Here is a 17,672-nt window from a genome sequence, read left to right as displayed (position 1 = left end):
ACAAAACAAGATAACGAGAACGAAACGAAACAGTCCTGAGCGGTGAATACAAAAAACACTGAACAGAAAATAATCACCCACACCACACAATGAAAAACAGGCTACCTTAATATGGCTCCCAATCAGAGACAACGACTGACACCTGCCTCTGATTGAGAACCATACTAGGCCAAACCCATAGAAACAGACAACCTAGACATACAACATAGAATGCCCACCCACATCACACCCTGACCAAACAAAACATAGAAACATACAAAGCAATCTATGGTCAGGGCGTGACAGTACCCCCCCCCCCCAAAGGTGCGGACTCTGGCCGCAAAACCTGAACCTATAGGGAAGGGTCTGGGTGGGCATCTGTCCGCGGTGGCGGCTCTGGCGCGGGACGTGGACCCCACTCCACCATAGTCTTAGCCCGTTTAAGTGGGGTCTTTGGAGCGGCGACCCTCGCCGCCGACCTTGGACTGGGGACACTAATAAAGGGCACCACTGGACTGAGGGGCGCCTCTGGACTGAGGGGCGCCTCTGGACTGAGGGGCAGCTCCGGACTGAGGGGCAGCTCCGGACTGAGGGGCAGCTCCGGACTGAGGGGCAGCTCCGGACTGGAGGGAGACTCTGGCATCTCCTGACTGACGGGCGGCTCGGGCGGCTCCTGACTGACGGGCGGCTCAGGACAGACGGGAGGCTCATGCGGCTCAGGACAGACGGGAGGCTCCTGCGGCTCAGGACAGACGGGTGGCTCATGCGGCTCAGGACAGGAGGGCGGCTCAGGCGGCGCTGGACAGGAGGGAGACTCAGGCGGCGCTGGACAGGAGGGTGCTCCCGTCTGTCCAGCTCTGTCAGAGTCTCCCTCCTGTCCAGCGCCGCCTGAGTCTCCCTCCTGTCCAGCGCCGCCTGAGCCACCCTCCTGTCCAGCGCCGCCTGAGCGGCCCTCCTGTCCAGCGCCGCCTGAGCCTCCCTCCTGTCCTGAGCCGCTTGAGCCGGCCGGAGAGACAGCCTGGTGCGTGGGGCTGCCACCGGAGGCCTGGTACGTGGAGGAGGCACCGGATAGACCGGACCGTGGAGGTGCACTGAAGGTCTCGAGCACCGAGCCTGCACAACCTTCCCTGGCTGGATACTCCCCGTAGCCCGGCCAATGCGGCGAGGTGGAACAGACCGCACTGGGCTGTGCTGGCGACCCGGGGACACCGTGCATAGGGCTGGTACCCTATACCCCGGGCCGAGGAGACGCACTGGAGACCAGATGCGCTGAGCCGGCTTCATAGCACCTGGCTCGATGCCCACTCTAGCCCGGCCGATACGAGGCGCTGCTATATAACGCACCGGGCTATGCCTGCGCACCGGGGACTCCGTGCGCCTCACGGCATAACACGGTGCCCGGTCCACTTCTCTCCACGGTAAGCACGGGGAGTTGGCTCAGGTCTCCTACCTGATTTAGCCACACACCCCGTGTGTCCCCCCCAATACATTTTTGGGGCTGCCTCTTGGGCTTCCAGCCGCGCTGCCTTGCAGCCTCCTCATAACGCCGCCTCTCGGCTTTCGCTGCCTCCAGRTCTGCCTTGGGGCGGCGATTTTCTCTCGGCTGTACCCAGGGTCCCTTGCCATCCAAGATCTCCTCCCAAGTCCATGAGTCTTGAACTCGCTGCTCCTGGGTACCACGCTGCTTGGTCCGGTTGTGGTGGGTGATTCTGTCACGCTCATCGTTAGAATGAGAAGAGGAGGACCAATGCGCAGCGTGGTAAGTGTCCATATTGATAATTTATTATCATGAACACAAAACAAAATAACGAGAACGAAACAAAACAGTCCTGAACGGTGAATACAAAAAACACTGAGCAGAAAATAATCACCCACACCACACAATGAAAAAACAGGCTACCTTAACAGGCTACCTAAAAATGCAGAGCGCCAAATTCAAATAAATTACTATAAAAATCAAACTTTCATGAAATCACACATACAATACACCAAATTAAAGCTACACTTGTTGTGAATCCAGCCAACATGTCAGATTTCAAATCGGCTTTTCGGCGAAAGCAAACGATGCTATTATCTAAGGATAGCACCATAGTAAACAAAGAGAGAGAAGCATATTTCAACCCTGCAGGCGCGACACAAAACGCAGAAATAAAAATATAATTCATGCCTTACCTTTGACGAACTTCTGTTGTTGGCACTCCAATATGTCCCATAAACATCACAAATGGTCCTTTTGTTCGATTAATTCTGTCGATATATATCCAAAATGTCCATGTCACGCCCTGACCGTAGAGATCCTTTTTATGTCTCTATTTTGGTTGGTCAGGGTGTGAGTTTGGGTGGGCATTCTATGTCTGGTGTTCTATGTTGTCCTTGTTTTGTATTTCTATGTGTTTGGCCTGGTATGGTTCCCAATCAGAGGCAGCTGTCTATCGTTGTCTCTGATTGAGAACCATACTTAGGTAGCCTGTTCCCACCTGTGTTGGTGGGTAGTTGTTTTCTGTTTTGTGTGTCATCACCTTACAGAACTGTTCATTTGTCATTTTTGTTGTTTTGTCAAGTGTTTCGTATTTTTATTAAAAGTAATATGAACACTTACCAAGCTGCACCTTGGTCCTCTTCTCCTTCTCCCGACAACGTTCGTTACAGTCCATTTATTTGGCGCGTTTGATCCAGAAAAACACCGGTTKCAACTTGTGCAACGTGACTACAAAATATCTCAAAAGTTACCTGTAAACTTTGCCAAAACATTTCAAACTACTTTTGTAATACAACTTTAGTTATTTTTTAACGTAAATAATCGATAAAATTGAAGACGGGACGATCTGTGTTCAATACAGGATTAAAACAAACTGTAGCTAGCTTTCTGGTCACGCGCCTCTATCTAACAGTACACTTCAAGTACTATGGTGTTGAAGGCTGAGCTGTAGTCAATGAACAACATTCTTACATAGGTATTCCTCTTGTCTAAATGGGATAGGGCAGTCTGCAGTGCGATGGCGATTAAATCGTCTGTAGATCTATTGGGGCGGTATGCAAATGGAAGTGGGCCTAGGGTGTCAGGTAAGGTGGAGGTGATATGATCCTTAACTAGCCCCTCAAAGCTCTTCATGATGACAGAAGTGAGTGCTCCCTGGTGATTGTCATTTAGTTCAGGTACCTTTGCTTTCTTGGGTACAGGAACAATGGTGTATATCTTGAAGCAAGTGGGACAGCAGACTACACATTGATTGTGAGGTATTCTAGATCCGGTGAACAAAAGGACACAATCACACCTTTCTTCTTCCCGGAGAATTCTTTATTCCTGTCTGCGCAATGTACTGAGTACCCAGCTGGCTGTATGGATGGGGACAGTATATCTGGAGAGCGCCATGAGTCTGTAAAACAGAGTATGTTACAGTCAATGATGTCTCTTTGGAAGGATAAGTCAGTTATCCCGTGAGAGCATTTTTGCCGAACCCACTAAGGGGTTTTGGATGCTAAGCTTATGGTCATGTTGCAGCAGTGTGTAGGAAGGAGATTCCGAGATGTGAGAAGTGTGCATGAGGGCATGGGAAAATGGAATGTCTAGTATTGGTGGAAAAAACGGTGTGTCAATTGTGTGGGTACTCATGTTGCTGGAGATCAGAAGTTCCCGGTTTGAGAGAGACCGGTTGCCAGGGTCAGAGTAGAACAGAAGGTGTCGTATGCTGAGGCAATGAAGAGAGTAGAGGATGATGGGTCAAGGGTGAGTAGTAGTCCTAGGCCAATACAGAGTGATACAAATGTGTGCTTCGGTAATGTTGGCCTCTTAGCGTTCATTGTCATGGTTATCAACTGTACCGCAGCAATGGAATGTAAATCACAGAGAATAGATGTGGTGGTGGCAGCTGCAGAGAAGTACTTGGTTGTACGAGGTTTTACTGCAGAGTTACAAGGTGTGTTAAACAAAAGTGTCCCATTGTCCCAGGCCGTTGGCCTGGTGTAGGATCAGTTAGGGTCAAAGTAGTGGAATGGGGTGTTTTTTTTTTTTTGTATTTTATTTGTAATTATTTTTTATTTTTTTAAATAGTGCTATTATAGGTGTAGGATTAGTTGGTAGTGCAAATTTTTCTTTTTCATTTCACAATGTGTAACGTGATCAATAGGTGGCGGCATGCACAAACAAATGTGCGAACGCCCTGATACCGAAGAAGAATTATTCTCCTCCGCGCCCCCAACCCAACCGCACCCCTGGCCCCTTGGATAGTAGTAACGTTACCAACACGCCGATGACCCACGGACCTTACTATAACTTCTTGAATAACTTATTTTCGATAGCTTCTACTATATAGTATAGTCATAGTGCGGGTCTTCGCATTTTCAGGCTACCATTTGTCATAGCTTTTCAATAATCCTTTCGATTTATAACTGTACATGGTAGGTTATTATAATGTTTTGCCGAAATCAGGTGTCGAGAACCACGATAGCAAGGGGGTCAGCATTGGATCTGGAAATACGACGACTGGGGCATTTCAACACTCTTACGGACTTGGCACAGGTGAGTGGAGACCTAACGTTTCACTCCACAAAGTGATCCTCCCGGCCTGTGTTAATGCGTTATACCATATTTTCCTGTTTTCTGCTGTTGGTGCGGTGTATTTGAGTTCTCTATGATAAATTGGATCACCATAATCAGGCTATTTGAAATAAGTAATGTGCTCTGCTCATAACAACTATAATGTAAAGGGCCAACTCGCATTTGAAACAATAACAAAGGGCACCGCCGACCCCTGTTTTGATAAAAAACGAAGGGATGAGCCTGGAGAAATGTTAGTCTTAAATTCATAGACAGAGCTATTGATTGAAGGACTGACCATCCAATATATCAAAGTTATAGTTCTAATGGGCTATGTCAGTTGAACTAAGCTCATGAGTCATTTAGAAGTTATATTATTCAAGAGTCAATGAGTGTATATTATTTATAAGCCCCGCAAAAATGTATGTAGCAAAAGCGGATTGAAAAAAAAGTTTACAATATTGCGTAGATTTTATTTTTTCCCTGAGAAAAAAAATATTGTGGCTTTTGGTGATTAATACAATGACATCACATACTGGAAATGACATAAATCCTAAATGGTTCTCAGAACTTGTGAAATGACTCATACCTGTGTAATCTAGTTGGAAGGTACATATTGCTTCCTGGCCTTGAAATGATATTGTTTGTCTTGAGTAACAATAACTCTTTAAGTGACTGATAAGAGGTGATACGATGCTTGAAATAATATATAGTTCATATACACATTCATTCTCTCGCTCCCCATTCCTCCCTCCCATGGGAAATGCAACGCTTTTATTCCGACGTTTTGTCATTTTTCCCCCAAACTCTTTGCCCTCTACTCTTTATACTTGCCACAGCCAGATTTATTATCAGACTCATTTAACACTTTTATCAGCTGCATAAAAACATGGAATGTTTTTTCAGACTCACAGAATCAACTGATTACATAATAAAGTCCCCACCAAGACTAGACCAAGGGGCATCTTCAGGTGAATTGAAGAATAGACGGAGGGGAGAAGGAGATATAGAGAGATGGGAGATGAAGACCTGAAATCCCAACACACAAACACCCACACACCTGACCTAACGCCAGGGAGTGGGAGGAGAGCAGACCAGACCGTGACTCATATCATTGCTCAAGTGCCGGAAGTCCAGACAGCTACATTTGTCACAGTGGATGATTGATCCATAACTTCTGTTACCTCTCTAACTATGCGGTCAGTCTCAAACAATGACTGTTCTGTCTGAGAGCAGCTTGGGGTTTTCCTTGGATACTGCTCAGTGGGTTGTAGCCTGCAGTATGTGATGCTGCCATTGGGGAAACCACCCTGTGTCCTCCTGTGTAGTAAGCCTAATATTGACCTAATCATGACCGTCCATGTGTGATGTCCACAAGTTGGTTGCTGGCTCAATTATTTTTTGGTCACGGCTTAAGACATGGGTCTTGGTTAAAAACATTGGTTGGGTTCAAATGTAGCTTAAAACTACATCAGTTTTAAGCTAGCTAATTAGCATAGGTAGTCCACTCTGTCTTCCATCTGTTTTCCATAAACAAATGCCTTGATAATACTGTGGCAGGTTCCAATATCAGATTGGACAGCATTTCATTGTGTTTTTACTGACCAGTAACCCACTAAGGCAGTCCAAATCCTTTTATACATTATTGGCTCCACCCCCCCCCCCCCCCCCCCTGGAGTTGAATGGATTTGACAATGCTGTCACACTGCATTGTCAATGCCTGAGGTCTGTAACCATGTGCTCTATGAACTACGAATAGAAAGGCAATTGGATGTAGTACAAAACAGTCCAGGAGAGGACACTGTTGCCTAAAATGTACTCAGTCATGTTACAGTACAGTACATGCAAATAGTTTAATAATACTTTGTCTGAGCCATGATAAAATCTGCATGTTGACAATAGGTCAGAGCTGCAGATGGTGTTAAGATATCTGTTTATATGACATATGACTATGGCCTGTATATTACATGTCAGGTAAAGCACATCCAGGTATTAAGTTAGTCTCCCCAGAGGTGGGACTAGTCTGGGACTTGAAATAACAAGGCATACTAATCCATGTAAAATCCCTGCCTCCATTCCCTGTTGACTGGACCTTCTCTCGTCTCTCTGGCTGACTGTAGCTTTAATAACTCAAACTAGACTGGACTGTATATTCGGCATTATAAAACTGGTGGAGTCATTCACAAAGTAGATGGAGCTCTTTGAAGGATCGAGGAACATGAACATCTTCGAAAATAACCAGGTGAGTGTACAGAACAGTGTTGGTACAGAGGCAGCACAAGACCTTTTTACTAAGGGGTAGCTTGGTTGTTGCGTAGAGATGATTGTAATATATGGGGTACGTGTGAATATACTAAGAGAATCTTTCTCAGGAGCGCCCATGATCACGTATTTAGGGTCATGTATTTATGTATGTACAAGATGGCTAGTGAATAATCTGATTAATGTATTGGAAGGAATATGGACTCTAGTCGGAATTTGGGCTTTGTAGACATCTGTTAGAAGGTAAATTTGGCCTGGATAGGAATTTTTATGTTTCTGTACAGATATGGTAATCAGGGACCCCTTGTCAAGTGTGCTACATCCTGGTAGGTAACTGGTAGATGTTCGAGGAAAGAGACATCAGACATAACACAGTTCATTTGGACATGCTTGGACAAATTATTTTTTTACCTTTTTGGCTCCCGAGTGGAGCAGCGGTCTAAGGCACTGCACCCTGGTTCGAATCCAGGCTGTATCACAACCAGCTGTTATTGGGAGTCCCATAGGGCGGTGCACAGTTGGCCCAGCGTCATGCTGGTTAGGGTTTGGCCGGGGTAGGTCGTCATTGTCAAATAAGAATTAATTCATAACTAACTTGTTAAGTTTTAAATAAAAGGGGATCTATCCATGCTTATAGAAACATAACATACCATTGAGGGTAATGGTCAAAATACTATAATTAAATGACGTAGCAGCAGCACAAAGCATGATCATTAATCTCTTCCAATCCTCCAATCTTAATCTGGTTTGAATGTGTATAGTGATATAGAGTTAAACCAATGTTGCAACAAAACCTAAAACAATACAACACAAGTCACATGGCTAGATAATGTCACCACATTTTGCCCAACAACGTATTGTCTTAGCAGTCTGATCTGATTAATTTATCCTGCCAGGTACCAATGCCAGTGCGCGCACACACATACACATACACATACCCACACACACACACACAGCCCAAACCCTGATACTTTAGCTGGGCTGTTCCATGTCATTTCAGTAAGCCATGACACCCACCATCTCAGATTCTTCTGAAATGGTTTTGGTGGTTAAAATGTATAAGATTAGCATTCCTGCAACATTATTTTGTTGAAATATAATTAAKCTAATTGATTGCACCCAAATTGGCKATTTTTATTTATTTATAAGATTCGTATAATATTCAGTAAATATATTACACTGAACAAAAATCTAGATGCAAGATGAAACAATTTCAGAGATTTTACTGAGTTACAGTTCATATAAGGAAATCAGTCAATTGAAATAAATAAATTAGGCCCTAATCTATTTGGAATTGTGTATAGATCCTTGCGACATGGGGCTGTGCATTATCATGCTGAAACATGAGGTGATGGCAGTGGATGAATGGCACGGCAATGGGCCTCAGGATCTCGTCACGGTATCTCTGTGCATTCAAATTGCCATCGATAAAATGCAATTGTGTTCATTGTCTGTAGCTAATGCCTGCCCATACCATAACCCCACCGCCACCATGACGCACTCTGCTCATAACGTTGACATCAGCAAACCGCTCGTCCACATGACGCCATACTAGATAAACCGTCTGTCTACTATCTGCACGGAACAGTTGAAACCGGGATTCATCTGTGAAGAGRACACTTTTCCAGTGTGCCAGTGGCCATCGACGTTGAGCATTTTCCCACTGAAGTAGGTTACGACGCTGAACTGCAGTCTGCAAGACCCTGGTGAGGATGAAGAGCACGCAGATGAGCTTCCCTCGGATGTTTCTGACTGTGTMTGCAGAAATTCTTCGGTSGTGCAAACCCACAGTTTCATCAGCTGTCCGGGTGGCTGGTCTCACACGATCCCGCAGGTGAAGAAGCCAGATGTGGAGTTCATGGGTTGGTGTGGTTACACTTGGTCTGCTGTGGTGAGGCCAGTAGGATATACTGCCAAATRCATTAATTTCTCTGTAACAGCTCTGGTGGACATTCCTGCAGTCAGCATGCCAATTTGCACACTCCTTAAAAAAAAGAAGAAAAAGACATCTGTGGGATTGTGTGACAAAACTGCACATTTTAGAGTTCCCTTTTATTGTCCCCGGCACAAGGTGCACCTGTGTAATGATCATGCTTTTTAATCAGCCTCTCGATATGCCACAACTGTTAGGTGGATGGATTATCGTGGCAGAATATTTAAATCTTTTGCAGTGACTTTTTCAAACTAAACATGCATGCGACTATAGCGAGTGCCAACCACTGGCCGCGCATTCTGCAAGATTGATTGCTTATTAGAGCAATTTAGAAGTAAATGTTAGAGCCTGCACTTCTATGCCAGAGAGGAACTGTTCAATATTTTGTTTATCAATAGATGATTGTGATCTATCTCCTGCCTTAGTATAGGCTGTGAAATTAAATAGGCTATGATGTTGTGCTTCTATCACACAGCGACACCATGCTGTAGCCTTGTATTGTTGTCAAATATTTAAAATAGTCGACCGGTCTATTTCATTTTGAGCATGCTTGAATAAGGGATGGATGAATGGTAATATTTGTTGTCGGCCTCTGCTATAGTTGCGGAAATACTGTAAGTCATGTCAGAAAAGGAGAGAGGTCCTGCAATTTGATTGATTTATATAATGAAAGAAACATATAAGGTCTACACGCCCAGTTATGCGATCTCCTTACCAACGGAGAATGTACTCAGCTTTTTAAAAAGAAAATGAGGCCCCAGGATTGTGTCTCATATTTCTGTAGCGTGAGGCAGCTTGATGAACAAGTACACACCCTGGACAGGAAGCTAGTCTATAGAAGGGCCTTACCTCGACTCTATCCCCTTAATGCGTGCAAATAGTGACGCACCGGGTCCTATTTTTACAGTCTATGGTATGACTCGGCCAGGGATCGAACTCCCAACCATCCAATCTCAGGGCGGGTACTCAAATCACAAGGCCACTGAGTGGTAGTGTAAGATATACTTAAAATGCCTATGTGTGTGTGGGTGTGCCTCTTTCGGATGTCTGACTGTTCTCGGGTGTTCCTCCTCGTTGTCTGACACTGAAGTGCTTGTTTTGGACATTGTGTTTATTATCTGAGTGGACAGGTTAGAAGACTGTGAGGAGAGCTCAGAGACTACATCATGACCGAACAGACAGCGTTCTTCTTGACTTGAGTCTTAATTGCCAATCTGCAGCTCAAACAACAACAAAGCCGGCACCCCGCCACTGTTTTGGTAAACCGCTGAGGAAAGGGGCTCATGAGGCATTTCTAAGTAATATTCTTCAAGAAACAATGGATACGAGGTTTATGTACACTGATTGTACCAAACATGAATATTTAGTTCCATAGGGATGCTGACCCATGTTGACTCCAATGCTTCACACAGTTGTGTCAAGTTGGCTGAATGGCCTTTGGGTGGGGGACCATTCTTGATATACACAGCAAACTGTTGAGCATGAAAAACCCAGCAGCGGTGGAGTTCTTGACACACTCAAACCGGGGGGCCTGGCACCTACTACCATAGCCCGTTCAAAGGTACTTAAATCTTTTGTCTTGCCCATTCACTCTCTGAATGGAACACATACACAATCCATGTCTCAAGGCTTAAAAATCCTTCTTTAACCCGTCTCCTCCCCTTCATCTACACTGATTTGAAGTGGATTTAACAGGTGACATCAATAAGGGATCATAGCTTTCACCTGGATTCACCTGGTCAGTCTGTCATGGAAAGAGCAGGTGTTTCTAATGTTTTGTACACTCCGTGTATAATTCAATTAAAAGTCCAAAGATGTATGTATAATCACACATCAGTCTGTTTAACCCAAGATGCTATTTTGACCGGGTCTTTCAGAGTGGACATTCCTGCAGTCATCATGCCAATTGCATGCTCCCTCAACTTGAGACATCTGTAGCATTGCGTTGTGACAAAACTGCACATTTTGAAATTGGCCTTTTATTGTCCCCAGCACAAGATGCARCTGTGTAATGATCATGCTGTTTAATCAGCTTCTTGATATGCCACACCTGTCAGGTGGATGGATTATCTTGGAAAAGGAGAAATGCTCACGAACAGGGATGTAAATGAATAGCACAAAACTTAAGAGAAATAAGCTTTTGGTGCATTTGGAGCATTTCTGGGATCTTTTATTTCAGCTCATGTAACATGGGACCAACACTTTACGTGTTGTGTTTATATTGTTGTTCAGTGTAATAATAATWATWATTTGGTGGGTGCTTATTTGTCCTATTTCACACAAGTACAAGTGTGTATTATACACGTGTGAATTGGAAATGTGTTTTTTGCATCCAACCCCCCCACCCCCCCCTGGAGACACCCTCAGAGAGTGGGGGTCACGGCTGATAAATATAGTACCAAARCTCCTAGTTGGACCAAACCTTTTCCTGACAACAAATTCTGCAAAATGTTACAGGGTCAAACTGKTGAAAATGATATCGCAATCCAGCTCTTAGTGGGCTGCAGGATGGCACTGACGCAGCAAACTGGGACAAGATCACTCCTATGACTTAAATGACATTTTTCACACGTTTTACCTAATAGCAGGAATGGCATAATCTAGTGGTCAGAACCTGGTAATGTCAGGATGTATGATGGGACATAATATCTAACAATTTAAGACAAATTTCTCTGAACAGTTGGAAAAAAAACACCAAATTCACTGAAAATATATTGCATCGTTTGAAGAAACTATACTCAGAGCTGCAGCTCCATACTACTTGTCATACACAGAGAACTAATATTGTATACTTGTCTTTGTGGTGGGATTGGCGGGGGTGTGGGGGGTCCTTGGAGGATTTTTTTTTTGGGGGGGGGGGATTCCTCATAGTATCTTATTGATTGTAAGGAAAAAGTTTGGACCAAATTGGATGTTAGGTACTATATTTATTGAATACTATATGAATCCTATACATTTTAAATGGCCAATTTGGGCACAATCAATTATCTTAACTTTTCAAGAGATCAGATTATATTCCATCAAAATGTTGCAGGAATGCTAATTGTATCTGTTTCTAACTACAGACACAATTTCAGAACAAACTGAGATGGTGGGTGTCAATCCTCTTTCTTGTGCTGTTTGAAGTGGAAAGCCCCAGCTGCTTGTTTGTCTAGGGTTTCTGGTAAACAGGACAGAATATATCCTTACTGCCKTCATCCTCCTGACTAGGCCTGGTCCAAGACCTCTGACTACCCGACTGTTGAGTCGGGTAGTGTTGGGAGCTGCTGTTAGATATGGCATTGTTGAATGCGGAGGAAGGGTCACCTAGCTGTACACAAACCAATAGTAACTGATGAGTAAAGTAGAGCCACTATCTTTTCTGTAATCTTTCTCTCCCTATTGTTCTTGCTCTCCTCTCTCACTCAACCACTCAGGACGGTGAGGTGCAGCGTCAGATAGACCGCGAGGTGCGGATGCGTGAGGGAGCCAGTAAGCTGCTAGCTGCGTGCTCCCAGAGAGACCAGGCCCTGGAGGCCTCCAAGAGCCTGCTCACCTGCAACACCCGCATCCTAGCACTGCTCAGCCAGCTGCAGAGGATGAGGGAGGCCCAGGTCCTGCAGAGAGTAGGCAACAGGTAGGAGAGAGAGGGGTTGGGTGGGGGCAGTTTGCTGTCATAACAATTTAGTAAATAAATAAATAAAACCGCTCTGTTCTCCACTGCAGGTCCTGTATTGGTGGGTCGCTGGATGAGAGGCTGCCCTGCATGGGTAATGTGGCCATCTCAGGTGAGCGTGTACGCATGCGCAGACAGACACCATTGTAAGATGGCGCCGATAGATGGCAGCTTCGCTTCAAGTCCTTAGGAAACTGTGCAGTATTTTTTTTTAATGTATTATTTCTTACACTGTTAGCCCAGAAAACCTTAAGTGTTATTACATACAGCCGGGAAAAACTATTAGATATCAGAGATGTCAACTTAACAGCACAACCAACACTACGACCAGTAATACAACTTTCCCGAAGCGGATCCTTTGTCTGCACCTCCCAGGGCATTTGAACTGATTCCAGAGGCCGACCCAAAACAACGCCGTCGGAGGAGAGGGTGCCGGAGCTGTCTTCTAGTGGGGCTTCGGATGCGCGTACACCACCCACTGCTTCCGAGTATATTATTCGCTAATGTCCAGTCCCTAGTTAACAAAGTCGACGGAATTAGGGCAAGAGTTGCTTTCCAAAGAGATATCCGGGATTGTAACATACTCTGTTTCACGGAGACATGGCTAGCTGGGGACATGCTGTCGGAGTCCGTACAGCCAACAGGATTTTCAGTGCATTGCGCCAACAGGAACAAACATCTCTCTGGTAAGAAGAAGTGTGGGTGTGTATGTTTCATGATTAACGACTCATGGTGTAATTGTAACAATAAACAAGAACTCACGTCCTTTTGTTCACCTGACCTAGAATTCCTCACAATCAAATGCCGACGGTATTATCTCCCAAGAGAACTCTTCTCGGTTATTGTCACAGCCTTGTATATCCCCCCGCAAGCGGATACCAATACGGCCATCAAGGACCTTCACTGGACTTCATGCAACTGGAAACCATATATCCTGAGGCMGCATTTATTGTAGCTGGGGATTTTAACAAAGCTAATCTGAGAACAAGGCTATCAGCATATCGATTGCAGTACACGAGTGAGTAACACACTCGACCACTGCTACTCTAACTTCCGCAATGCATACAAGGCCCTCCCCCGCCCTCCTTTTGGCAAATCTGACCATGACTCCATCTTGTTGCTCCCCTTGAATAGGCAGAAACTAAAATAGGAAGCGCCCGTGCTTAGGTCTATCCAACGCTGGTCTGGCCAATCAGATTCACGCTTCAAGATTGCTTCGATCACGTGGACTGGGATATGTTCCAGGTAGCCTCAGACAATAACATTGACATATACGCTGACTCGGTGAGAGAGTTTATAAGGAGATGTTGTACCCACTGTGACTATTAAAAACATTCCCTTACCAGAAACCGTGGCTTGATGGCAGCATTTGCCGCAAAACTGAAAGCATGTACCACCGCATGTAATCATGGCTAAGTGACTGGAACATGGCCGAATACAGTGTAGTTATTCCTCCGTAAGGCAATCAAACAAGCAAGGCGTCACTATAGAGACAAGTGGAGTCACAATTCAACGGCTCAAACATGAGACGTACAGTTGAAGTCGGAAGTTTACAACACCTTAGCCAAATACATTTAAATTCAGTTTTTCCACAAATCCTGGCATTTAATCCTAGTAAAAATTCCCTCGTCTTACGTCAGTTAGGATCACCACTATATTTTAAGAATGTGAAATGTCAGAATAATAGTAGATTGATTTATTTCAGCTTTTATTTCTTTCATCACATTCCCAGTGGGTCAGAGGTTTACATACACTCAATTAGAATTTGGTAGCATTGCCTTTAAATTGTTTAAGTTGGGTCAAATGTTCGGGTAGCCTTCCACAAGCTTCCACAATAAGTTGGGTGAATTTTGGCCCATCCTCCTGACAGAGCTGGTGTAACTGAGTCAGGTTTGTAGGCCTCCTTGCTCGCACACGCTTTTTCAGTTCTGCCCACACATTTTCTATGGGATTGAGGTCAGGGCTTTTTGATGGCCACCGCAAAACCTTAACTTTGTTGTCCTTAAGCCATTTTGCCACAACTTTGGAAGTATGCTTGGGGTCATTGACCATTTGGAAAACCCATTTGTGACCAAGCTTTAACTTCCTGACTGAGTCTTGAGATGTTGCTTCAATATATTCACATAATTTTCCTACCTCATGATGCCATCTATTTGTGAAGTGCACCAGTCCCTCCTGCAGCAAAGCACCCCCACAACATGATGCTGCCACCCCCGCTGCTCCACGGTTGGGATGGTGTTCTTTGGCTTGCAAGCCTCCCCCTTTTTCCTGCAAACATAACGATGGTAATTTTGTCCAAACAAGTTCTATTTTTGTTTCATCAGACCAGAGGACATTTCTCCAAAAAGTATGATCTTTGTCCCCATGTGCAGTTGCAAACCGTAGTCTGTCTTTTTTTATTGCGGTTTTGGAGCAGTGGCTTKTTCCTTGCTGAGTGGCCTTTSAGGTTATGTCGATATAGGACTCATTTTACTGTGGATATAGATACGTTTGTACCTGTTTCCTCCAGCATCTTCACAAGGTCCTTTGCTGTTGTTCTGGGATTGATTTACACGTCTCGCACGAAAGTATGTTCATCTCTAGGAGCTCTCTAGGCTGCGTGGTCCCATGATGTTTGTACAGATGAACGTGTTACCTTCAGGCGTTTGGAAATTTCTCCCAAGGATGAACCAGACTTATGGAGGTCTACAAATGTTTTTCTGAGGTCTTGGCTGATTTCTTTTGATTTTCCCATGATGTCAAGCAAAGAGGCACTGAGTTTGAAGGTAGGCCTTGAAATACATCCATAGGTACACCTCCAATTGACTCAAAAKATTTCAATTAGCCTATCAGAAGCTTCTAAAGCCATAACATCATTTTCTGGAATTTTCCAAGCTGTTTAAAGGCACAGTCAACTTAGTGTATGTAAACTTCTGGCCCACTGGAATTGTGAAACATTGAATTATAAGTGAAATAATCTGTCTGTAAACAATTGTTGGAAAAATTACTTGTGTCATGCACAAAGTAGATGCTTGCTTAGTCCCCTCCTGTACTCCCTGTTCACCAAGACTGCGTGGCATTACTCCAACACCATCATTACGTTTCCTGACGACACAACGGTGGTTGGCCTGTGTCATCCACAAAGTAGATGTCCTTACCGACTTGCCAAAACTAGAGTTTGTTAACAAGATATTTGTGGAGTGTTTGAAAAACGAGTTTTAATGACTCTAACCTAAATGTGTGTAAACTTCTGACTTCAACTGTATGTGGCAGGGTCTACAGACAATCAGGGATTACAAAAAGAAAACCAGCCCCGTCACGGACATCGACATCTTGCTCCCAGACATTAAACAACTTCTTTGCGCGTTTGCAGGACAATACAGTACCACCGACACAGCCCGCTACCAAAGACTGTGGGCTCTCCTTCTCCGTGGCCGACACAAGTAAAACAATTAACCGTGTTAACCCTCGCAAGATTGCTGGCCCAGACGGCTTCCCAAGCTGCGTCCTCAGAAGCATGCGCAGACCAGCTGGCTGGTGTGTTTACGGAAATATTCAATCAATCRCTATCCCAGTTTGCTGTCCCCACATGCTTCAAGATGGCCACCATTGTTCCTGTTTCCAAGAAAGCTAAGGTAACTTAACTAAATGACTATCGKCCTGTAGCACTCACTTCTGTCATCATGAAGTGCTTTGAGAGACTAGTCAAGGATCATATCACCTCCACTCTACCCTAGACCCACTCCAATTTGCTTACAGCCCCAATAGGGTCACAGACGATGCAATCGCCACCACACTGCCCTATCCCATCAAGCGGAATACCTATGTAAGAATACTGTTCATTGACTACAGCTCAGCATTCAACACCATAGTACCCTCCAATTTCATCATTAAGCTTGAGACCCTGGGTCTCGACCCCGCCCTGTGCAACTGGGTCCTGGACTTCCTGACGGTCCGCCCCCAGGTGGTGAAGGTAGGAAACAACATCCACAACACTGGGGCTCCACAAGGGTACGTTCTCAGCCCTCTCCTGCACTCCCTGTTTACCCACGACTGGGTGGCCATGCACGCCTCCAACTCAATCATCAAGTTTGCTGACGACACTACAGTGGTAGGCTCGATTACCAACAATGGCGAGACAGCCTACAAGGAYGAAGTGAGGGCCCTCGGTGTGTGCCAGGAAAATAACCTCTCACTCAATGTCAGCAAAACAAAAGAGATGATCGTGGACTTCAGGAAACAGCAAAGGGAGCACCCCCCCTATCCACATRGATGGGACAGCAGTGGAGAAGGTGGAAAGTTCCTCGCTGTACATATCACCGACAAACTGAAATGGTCCACTCGCACGGACAGTGTGGTGAAGGTGCAACAGCGCCTCTTCAACCTCAGAAGGCTGAAAAAATGTGGCTTGTCACCGAAAACCCTCACTACCTTTTACAGGTGCACAATTGAGAGCATCCTGTCGGGCTGTATCACCACCTGGTACGGCAACTGCACCGCCCACAACTGCAGGGCTCTCCAGAGGGTGGTGCGGTCTGCATAACATATCACCGGGGGCAAACTACCTGCCCTCCAGGACACCTACAACACCCGATGTCACAGGAAGGCAAAAAAGATAATCAAGGACAACAACCATCCGAGCCACTGCCTGTTCACCCCAATTCCATCCAGAAGGCGAGGTCAGTACAGGTGCTTCAAAGCTGGGACATAGAGATTGAAAAACAGTTTCTCATCAGATTGTTAAACAGCCACCACAAGCACAGAGAGGCGGCTGCCAACCTACTGACTTGATATCATTGACCACTTTAATAAATGGAACACTAGTCACTTTAATGATGCCTCTTTAAGAATGTTTACATATCTCACATTACTCATCTCATATGTATATACTGTATACTGTATCCTTCACTGTCTATTCTTTACTATCTATTGCATCTCTCCCTCACTGCTCATCCATATATTTTATACTTATATATTCTCATCCCATTCCTTTACTAGATGGTGTGTATTAGGGTTTGTTGTGGAATTGTTAGATATTACCTCTTAGATACTGCTGCATTGTCGGATCTACAGTAGATGTATAAGCATTTCGCTACTCTCGCAATAACATCTGCTAACCATGTGTATGTGACAATAACATTTGATTTGATTTTGATTTGACCAACAGATACAGGTAGGAGTACTATATTTTACAGAAATGTCTCATTCTCTCTCTCGCTGTCCCTCAATCCATCCATTCTGCTCTTCCTTTTCCACTCCAGACCTGCGTATCCCACTCATGTGGAAAGACTCAGAGTACTTCAAGAGCAAAGGAGGTGAGTCCCATA

At 44.9% G+C, this 17,672-nt stretch overlaps 1 protein-coding gene across 3 annotated transcripts in view; it reads left to right on the top strand.

Annotated features, from left to right (window-relative positions):
- Positions 1 to 4,178: 4,178 nt before the first annotated feature.
- LOC111963943 (rhotekin) overlaps positions 4,179 to 17,672 on the top strand; it is a 55,701-nt gene continuing 42,207 nt past the window's right edge. For all 3 annotated transcript variants that reach the window (XM_070443564.1, XM_023987544.2, XM_070443565.1), the window contains exons 1-4: positions 4,179 to 4,498; positions 12,128 to 12,327; positions 12,417 to 12,478; positions 17,607 to 17,660. In XM_070443564.1, coding sequence (XP_070299665.1) covers positions 4,391 to 4,498; positions 12,128 to 12,327; positions 12,417 to 12,478; positions 17,607 to 17,660 — 424 coding nt within the window. In that variant the 5' untranslated portion in view covers positions 4,179 to 4,390. The remainder of the gene's footprint in view (positions 4,499 to 12,127; positions 12,328 to 12,416; positions 12,479 to 17,606; positions 17,661 to 17,672) is intronic.

This window comes from Salvelinus sp. IW2-2015, linkage group LG5, assembly GCF_002910315.2.
Source record: "Salvelinus sp. IW2-2015 linkage group LG5, ASM291031v2, whole genome shotgun sequence".
NCBI lineage: Eukaryota > Metazoa > Chordata > Actinopteri > Salmoniformes > Salmonidae > Salvelinus > Salvelinus sp. IW2-2015.
The sequence above is the reverse complement of the archived record's forward strand: the minus strand, read 5'-3'. Positions and strand labels throughout refer to the sequence as shown.